General features: G+C 47.7%; 1 protein-coding gene across 2 annotated transcripts; it reads right to left on the bottom strand.

Moving 5' to 3' along the window:
* Nucleotides 1–3675: 3675 nt before the first annotated feature.
* ISG20L2 (interferon stimulated exonuclease gene 20 like 2) lies at nt 3676–8930 on the bottom strand. Of its 2 annotated transcripts, none has more exons than XM_055583948.1 (4): nt 8746–8930; nt 7307–8152; nt 5280–5480; nt 3676–4576 (listed from the first exon to the last, which is right to left on the bottom strand). In XM_055583948.1, the coding sequence occupies exons 2-4, from the start codon at nt 8036–8038 to the stop codon at nt 4463–4465; spliced, it is 1047 nt and encodes a 348-aa protein (XP_055439923.1). In that variant the 5' UTR covers nt 8039–8152; nt 8746–8930; the 3' UTR covers nt 3676–4462. The 2 variants fall into 2 exon arrangements, with proteins under 2 accessions (XP_055439923.1, XP_055439924.1); XM_055583949.1 differs by having other exon boundaries at nt 7307–8045.
* Between the last annotated feature and the right edge of the window lie 4 nt (nt 8931–8934).

Genomic DNA, 8934 nt, shown 5'->3' with positions numbered 1-8934 from the left:
GCCAACAAAGAACAGCCCACAGCCACTCCTTCCTCGCCTCCAGTTTATTCTCCAGCCTGCCTTGGCTGAGCTGCTGCTGCCCCTCTCAGACGTTGCTCAGATGAAGGGCACTGAATTGCTACAAAACAGACCCTTTTGTTGGCTCTCAGAGGACTGGCTGTCCATGCTGTTAATGCTACCTCCCCCGTCCTGGGAGGAGTCTCCTTAGCTGTCCTCTTACCTGATGGTCCTCTCTCAGACCTCTCTTCCTCCAGCAGCTTCTAAGGATGGGTACTTCCTGAGACTCTGATTTTGACCTGCTCTTTATATGTCTTTATATAAAGGCTTCATTCCAAGCCCAGGCTTTTATCTCACTATTGTGCTCTTGTCTCTTAGGTCTTAGTTTCCAGCCCCAGATCTCATTTACTCTGCTAAACTCCAGTCTGGTACATCCAGCTGCTGGCTGGGTATCTACACTTGGGTATCTTCAAGAAGCTCAAAGTCAACCCAATCAATACCCAAGTCATCTTCCTCAAAAACCTGCTCTCCTGCCCACCATACGCTCTGTCTTGGTTAGTGGCACCACTCCTGTCTATCCACTGTAGTTCAGAAATACCAAGGCAGCCTTTAATCCCCTTGCTCTGATCTCTAAATCTTATTGATTCTACCCCCTCTGTGATGCTCATATGCACCTTCCCACTTCATTAATTCAGGACTACATCACTGCTCATCAGATTACTCAAACAGAAGGACTCATGTTCTGGCCCTACTCAATCCTGCTTCCATTTGGCTGCCAGCATTGTCTTCCTAAAACTGAAATCTGATCACATCACTTCCCTATTTTAAATTCTTCGGCGACCCTAGACAGTGCTTGCCACAGGGCATTGATATCAATATACTGGTTTCTCTGCTTCAGGTTACTGTAAGCAACTGGGGGCACATGCCATTTCTGTGTGCCTAGCACAATGCCTGGCACATAGCAAGTGTTTAATAATAAACATTTGAGTGGCAGGATGCCAACCTCATCAGATGCTGCCTGGCTGTGTTACCAACCCAGTTGGAGAGTGGTTAAGAGCTGAGGCTCCAGACAGACAGACCTGGCAGGTCTGCATGCCAGCACTGCCAACTTCCAGCTATTTGGCCTAGGGAAGATGTCTCACTTTTCGTCAGCCTCAGTTTCCTCAACTGTTCAATTGGAATACTACCATCTCCCTTACGGAGAGTAGGACCACGCTCCTAAAGACTCAGCACAGTACCTGACTCAGAGAAGCAGAGAAGCACTCAACAAATGGCTGCCATTATTATTATTAATGGTAGCAACCATTAGCTAGACTTCAAAGCTAGAAGAGAACCCCAGGATTTTAACGCTAGAACCACCGAGGTTCCTAAGAAGCAAACTGATTTACCAGCACAAATTGATTAAGTAGCAAAATCAAAATTGATGCCTAGTATCTACATAGCAATAAAATGCTGTTCTGCTATCAACTGTTTGGTGGACTTGCCCTAAGTTACAGGGTAAATGAAAAGTGCCTTGTGAACAATACGCAGACTGTAATGCAGGATATTCATAAATGCCCTTGGCATAGTGTGCTTGCACACATGGGAATCTGTGTCTCTAAACTTGGACTTGGGCTAATGTGCCTTGGGGCAAGTTCATAATTACAGTACTGTTCATCTTTCCTTCTGTCAGCTGTAATCATCTGTTAAACCAGGAATCAAATGACTCCTTGTTAGAGTCTTGATTCAGTGTTTTTTTTTTTTTTGGCTGTACCACGTGTCTTGTGGGATCTTAGTTCCCTGACCTGGGATTGAACCTGGGCCCTCTACAGTGAGATTGTGGAGTCCTAACCACTGGATTCCCAAGGAATTCCCTCAACCAGTGGCTTTTAAGAGTAGAGAGAATGGCAGCACTATGACCTGAAATTTCAAAATACACTTCCCCTCCCAAGAATCACTTTACTATATGACATTTCAAAAGATCAGTGTGTTTGGCAGCATATACTTCTCACACTCTTTTGCCCTTTATCGTTCTCACCTGCAGAAGGGGGCTCAGCATTAGGAAATATCAAGACATGGAAAGAGTATTGTCGGTAGAACATTTGTTTTGTTGTGCATATGCTCCAAAGGGCCTCAAACTTAAGGCAAACCAGGACTTGCTGATTGGTATTTAGGTAGAAATCTGCAATGGGGCTTATCTGTCATCAACTGGATGAAGCTTGAGAACAAAGGGGCAGAGAAAGAAGGGGATTAAAGTACAGGGATCCCCAGCACCCTGCAGGGTGAGCTGGGCTCTGACCAGGAAGTATGATATGAGAAAAGGGCAAGAAAATGGTTGCAAGGTCCTCTGGTCTCCAGGTTCTTTTTGGTGAGCAAAAGTGAGACTTAGCCCTTCCCAATGCTGGACGGAGGTTGCCTGAGTTGGGGGGTGAAGTAGAGCATAAAAGCCAAGTGCAACTAGAGATTACCATACTAAGTGAAGTAAGTGAATAAAAGAAAGACGAATACCATATGATATCACTTACATGTGGAATCTAAAACATGACACAAATGAACTTGTCTGTGAAACAGAAACAGACGCACAGAGAACAGACGCGTGGTTGCCAAGGAGGGAGGTGGGGGGGATGGATCGGAGTGTGGGGTTAGCAGCTGTAAACTGTTAGATACAGAATGAACAAGGTCCTACTGTAGAGCACAGGGAACTATATTCAACATCGTATGATAAATCACAGTGGAAAATAACATGAAAAAAACTATATTATTGTTAAATATAACTGAGTCACTTTGTTGTACATCAGAAACAATATTGTAAATCAACAGTATACTTCATAAAATAAATTACCCAGCCAGGTACCCTAAAACCTGAACTCAAAGGAGAATTTTCCACTTAGCTTCTAGTTTCCTGATTGCAATGTAATTAAGACTCACATTCATTTAAGACTTGCAACCCGTTTTTGGTGTGACCTTCCTACATTATTCCCACTTAGAGATGTGTAAGAGCGCCTAGTGCTTCTTCGTGAAGTGTCATGGACATTGCTTATGTTGGGTTCAACAGGAACCAACTTGCTCAGAGCTCAACAGCTGCCTGTTCAAGCAGATGCCGTAGTGCGGGACACAGCAGCAAGACCACGTCCGAGGTCTCATTTGGCTGCAGCAAATTCCCTTCTATAGGCAGCCGCAACTGCGACTCTGGCCTCTGGAGCCAAAATAGCCACTCAAGAGGGCATGAGTCTCGGTGTATACACGGAGTCTGCATTCTCTCAAGACAGAGGGCAGACGGTGATCCCAGCCACAAGGTCAGACCTGTGACTCACTTTCCCAACATCAGGGTGTGTACCACCAAGGAAGAGCTGGCAGGAGCAACCAGGCTGGCGTCACCGAGCACCTTTCTCCCCCGCTCCATCCCTCCCACATGCCCACCCTCTGAGTCACTCTCCTGGTCACATACCCTGTGTGAGGGTGTTCGTGCGGCTTGAAGTGTCGTTTCAGGTGTGCTTGTTGATCTGTGGTAGGGCTGAGAAGGCAGCAGAGCACACAGGCGACAGACAAAGGCTTGGTCAGCGCTTCCTGATGACTTCCAGCAAACCAGGGCCCATCAGTGTCATCCAGAGACCCAGTTCCCCTAGCAGAACTACAGCGCTAAGGAGTCTGTGGCAAAGCTGTTTAATGTGAAGTTATAAAGAAAACACCACACAACTGTTTTTCCTTTATAAAAAATTTATCAAGGGAATAATTTACATTTTCAGAGGCTTGGTTTAGCAAAGTAAAAGACTAAAACTCATTGAAACACTTTAAAATTCTTCTTTAACCTAGCAAGTGGGATTTAAATTAAATAAATTCTCTATCACTTTAGGAGACTGTTTTCCTAAATCAGAAAAATTGATTTCCAAGTCACTCTCTTACCTCTACTGCCCATAACCCTAAGGAGAAGTAAACCTCACCAGGAATGGCTCCTCCGGAATTCAAGGTGGAAAGAACAGGTGATATCCCAACACAAACCAGATGTAGACTCTGGGCAGAAAGCAGAGTCTGAGAGATGCATTGTGATCATACAAGTTATCATCCAACAGGATACTTCTGAGAGTGAAAGAGGGTGCTGTTAATTGCTTGAGAGGAAAGGCATAATGAGACACATGGCCACCCTAGTGATAAGGCAGTTTGGGAAAAGACGTTTCCCAGTTTGCCGTGCCCTTTGAAAGTCAAAAGACTTTCCCAGAAGCAAAGCACCTTGGGACACACGGTTAGCACCATTTAAGAGGTAAACGGCCTGGGGGTGGGTTCTGACATGGAGGCGTCCTCCTTCCAAGTAACGGTTAACCAGACACACAACACCTGAAGTGAATTTCAATGGATGCTAAGCCTGGGGTGCAGCCTCCCTCTCCCCAGAGCCCCTGGCTTCCAAGGTGCGGCGCTGGTGGGGCTGTCCATGGCCACTGCCCCGCCCTGGGTGTGCTGCTGCTTCCGCCTGGCGCATCACCAGTGTCCCCTAGTCTTTAGGGGGATTCTGGGCCAGGTGCTGTTCCCATTCAACTTCAACCAACTTGTACAGCTCCATGGTGGCCTGAGCATCTTCCACTGAGGAATGTCCACTTTTCCCAGCCTGAACAAGGGAGGAAGAAAAGAGCATGAGGCTACAGGAGGCCGTTTCCTCCCTTCCCAACTGGTTCTCTCCAACCTCAGTGATTCTGCTGCTTGTGCAGTTAGCGGGCTGCAAAGGCAGACCTCTGGTGGGGCCCCACTCATCATCTGATTTCAGGGGTTCAACTCCTATACTACGGTGTGCCTCAGTCCTTTCTCTGGCAACAAGTACACACCATATTGTTCTACATTCTTCTGTAGAAGCAGAACAGACCTGATCATAGACAGACCTTCTGAGTCTTCCATCTTCCCTAGTTCCTTAACTAATCTATGTATGACATGTGTCTATACCCTCATGCCAGGCAGACCACCCCCTCTTTGACTGCCAAACATATGAAATACCTAAGAGGCCCCTGAAACCACTTTATGGTCAGTTAGGCCACCACAACTACCTGCTTCCCATTTTTCTTACTTAAGGTTTTAGTCCCACTTTTAGGCTTTTTTCCTTTTCCAAGTACCCTGTGGAACACTCTGGGAGGTAGGAAACAAGAACTGTTATGCCTAAGTAGAGATGGACCTCTCTGCCCAAAGTTCTTCCCATCAGAGCATCTCCCCCTGGATTTCTCTACAATCAGAGGAATCTGAGTGTCAGAGCCTGGAGAGAGGAACCAGGTGAGCCTTTCCCGTCCAAGCCAGGGGTCTGGCAGCCTTTGGGGAGACGCTACCTGGATGTCCCGGTTCAACAGCTTCTTGGTGAGACTCTTCAGAGACATGGTGGCATTCTCTGGGCAGTCAGCCTTACGGTTGAGGAGGGGGATATGAGAGGTGTCTCGGGTGAGGGACTTGGGATGAACGTACTGAAGGGCTTTGAAGTCGTTGTGGATGGCATGCCCCACCACTATCTTCCCTGTGAGAATCTTCAAGATCTGAAACAGACATGGAAGAGGAGGTGGTAAGGAGCACGATTCACAGATGCAGCCTCTGTATTCTAAAAGTCCAACACAGCTCTAAGTCCTCCTAGGCTCTTTTCACCACTTGCTCACCTGTCTCATCCTTGAAATGCCTTCTCCTGCAAGTTTTCTTTTACCTGAAATCCATCTCCTCTCCGCGAGGTAAAAGTAGGCATTTTTCATGGTGTAACCCTGTTTGGATGTACCTAGCCAGTGGTTCCTTATCGTCACATTAATTTCTACCGCAATGTGATGTTCATGTAATTACCTAGTTCAGTCCTGGCTTGATACTTGAAGTTCTTTAACCATGATAATTGTTACGCTGGCCTTAGATACAGGCTGGGACAATTACTGTAAAGATGGGCTCCAGGCAGGTAATGGAAGCCCCCAATTATATGCAAATTGATATGCGTATGTTTCTGTGTTTGTTTTTTGGAAGGAATCTATGGCTTTCATCAGACTCTCAAAGGGCCTACAAGCTATAAAAACTTAAAAATTGGGAATTAAGAATTGGCAGTCCAGTGGTTAGGACTCAGCACTCTCACTGCCAGGGGGACCAGGTTTGATCCCTGGTTACAGAACAAAGATCTCACAAGCCTCAAGGTATGCCCCACCCCCTAAAAAAAAAGAAAAAGACTCATTTCCAATGAGGACGTCAAAAGAATATGCCATGAACTCTGAGGGCCATTACCAAAATGGGGTTCCAAACAGACTGCGAAAGAGTTAACAGGCCTGGAATCAATGCCTGGCCTCTCAATGGGACCCCCTTGGAAGGGTACAGACTCATTTGAATGTACCTTGGTCTCATACCCCAGCTTGGGCACTGATTTTTATGATGAAAACCAGATATAGTCTAATCAACTTGGTATTTGGTCGCCCCTACAGTTTACTAACCACTAACACCTTTACTTTGCATTAATTTCAACACACAGCCTTCATTAAAGCTAAGTGGACGTGCTGTTTCGACCCACCCAATCTTCTGACTCTCCCGAGCCTTTGCTCACACTTGAGGGTGCACAGGATGTTCTTTAACTCTTCATGTTCTTTCTAAAATCTAGCTGATGAAATTCCTCCAACTTACTGCTTTGGCATATGAGAAATTACTGGAACAGTGTGTCTAGACAAGACAAAGAATGTGGAGCTGAAATTACACAGTGGATCAAGGGTGCCCTCTGGAGGCCTTCCAAGACCAGCAGCTCCTTTCCGCTTCCCCTCTACCAGCTCATCCTCCTTTCCTGTTCATTCAGCGTGCCTCCAGTTTTCAGCATAGAGCTTACAGTGGCTAGGATTGTTCAGTGAATGAGATGAGAACCCCAACATATCAGGCCTGTGTCTTTTACCCCCTTCATTGCAGGCTGCCTGTTCCAGTTATCCACCAACTTTTCACACTGCCACAGGCCACTTCTTGCTTGGGAAGCGCCCTCCACCTCTCTGTTCTCAACCCTAGCCCCACCTCTACAAGGTATTCTCAAATTGAGCCCTTTCCCCCTGGCACTCATGCCTGCTACTCTGTCCATCACGGGTTGCTGTTTTTCTAGCAGAGTCCCAATTAGCCAGGTGAGGATTCCACTTGGGATCTAAAACAGATCTAATATAGTTTATTACACCAGCTATTTGTAAGTTTCCAGGTTCTTACCACTCTTCATCCCGAAAGAAAAGCCTTCTTTATCTGCTACTCCATCCACTCCAACCATCCCTCCACAATCCTTTGGTGCCTTCCCAGAGTGATATCCTTTGCTGAAAAATGATTTGGACTTCGCCCTATCTGCTTCACTGCTACCACCATCCCTCATGCCTCCTACCTGGTTCCGAGCAATCTTGAAGGGTGTAGCATTCACCATGTGCTGCTTCCGGATACCACTCCATCTGGTCCGGTAGTCCACAATGTGGCAGGGGGGGAGGATGTACTCATCATAAAGCACATCTCCGTCGTAGTTGACAATGCTACATCGAGCCAAGGAACTGACATGCCCCTTGGGTCCAGTACCCACCATCTCACAGTCAATTGCCACCATCTTCCCTGGTATCTTCTGGGATGCCCCAGAGTATTTATTCTCTGAATGTGTATGGGTGGAGTTCTGTGGGCCATTCTTGGGTGGAGGATTCTTCTGGGAGCCCTTCTTCTGGGGGCGAGTTGGGTGGCTCTTAATCTTTGGTAGGGCGCTCTGGAACTCCCCCAGCAAATCTACTTTAGCCACAACAGAACCAGCCTTCTGTGAAGGGGCAGGAGTCAGCCAAGGCACTGCAGCTTTCTTGTCCAGGGACTGCTCTGACCCACTGCTGGAGGCAGCTGTTGTCTTCTTTGGAAGGGGAGTGGCCTTCCAAGCACCATCTACCCTGGGAGTTTCCCCTTTCTTTGAAGGTTCTGAGTGCAACTTAGGCACCTTACTAGGGGGTTGCTTCTTCTTATTGAGGAAGCCTTTCCGTTCCAACAGTCGCCGCTTCTTGACAAATTTTCGGTGCTTGGCATTTCCCTCTAATGCCTTTTTGGGGGGAGGCTCGCCAAAATCCAGATTGAGGAGTAAGGTAGACATGATGACACTGGATGGTGAGAGAACAGTTGGGAAGAACAGCTTACAGATGAGAGGAAGATAGAAGACTCATCTGCTGAATCCCACAGACCAGCATTTGGAGGTTTGCAGCATACCCTAGGGAAGAAAGCGATCCTGATAACGGAGCCCATAGGCTTGGTAGTCAATAAGACCCATCTTTGCAGGACTTAAGAGAGAGGGAAGACATCAGAGTAACCCCTCAAATAATGTGAAATGACAGGAGAACTTCATTCTGAACCAGGAAGCCTGGATTCTAGAAAGCTCCACAATTCACCAGCTGTATGGTATTAGGAAGGCCATGTCCCCTCTCTAGATCTCAGTCTCATTTGTAAACTTAGGGGGTCGCAAAACCAACTAGCTGAAACTGCGATCTACAACGCCAGAATAGGTGAACTCTATCATCTGCCCATGGAGGGAACGTCTAAGTATGCTCAAAGGCAGTGACAGGTTTGGCAAAGTTGACCTCTGGATTACCCTAGCATCCCCACGCGGGTCCCACGAGTAGAGATACAAATTCAGGCACTCATCTCCCTCGTTTCCAGGTGGGGGAAATCTCCACATGCATCTCACTCAAGTCTCTGTCCCACAAAAGGACCTTTGACAACACACATTGGTGGGGGAAGGAACCGAGTCTAAGGAACAGCTGCCATCCACGCCGCGGAGCCAGCCTCGCACGCTCACTTACTTACCTCCTAGATGGGCCCGCTAAGACCGGAAGCGCCAAGAGCCGGATGCGGAAATCGGCGCGCGTCGGCGGTGCCCAGGCCGGCAGGCCCGCGGGTTGGAACGCGCCGGAGGACGGCGCCCGCGTACCCGCACGGCCCCTGCCTCCGGAAGCGAGGCCAGGGATTCGGAGTGTGTGGGCAGCGGCAGCAGCG

This window comes from Bubalus kerabau, chromosome 6 (genome assembly GCF_029407905.1).
Source record: "Bubalus kerabau isolate K-KA32 ecotype Philippines breed swamp buffalo chromosome 6, PCC_UOA_SB_1v2, whole genome shotgun sequence".
NCBI lineage: Eukaryota > Metazoa > Chordata > Mammalia > Artiodactyla > Bovidae > Bubalus > Bubalus kerabau.
Note: the sequence above shows the minus strand (reverse complement) of the source record. Positions and strands in the feature narration are given on the sequence as shown.

Coding starts and splice junctions, on each gene's coding strand:
- ISG20L2 (XM_055583948.1), bottom strand. CDS start 8,038: ATGTCTACCTTACTCCTCAATCTGGATTTTGGCGAGCCTCCCCCCAAA. Junction 5,481..7,306: donor TCAAGATTGCTCGGAACCAG/GTAGGAGGCATG, acceptor TGTCTGTTTCAG/ATCTTGAAGATTCTCACAGG. Junction 4,577..5,279: donor TGTTGAACCGGGACATCCAG/GTAGCGTCTCCC, acceptor TCCCTTGTTCAG/GCTGGGAAAAGTGGACATTC.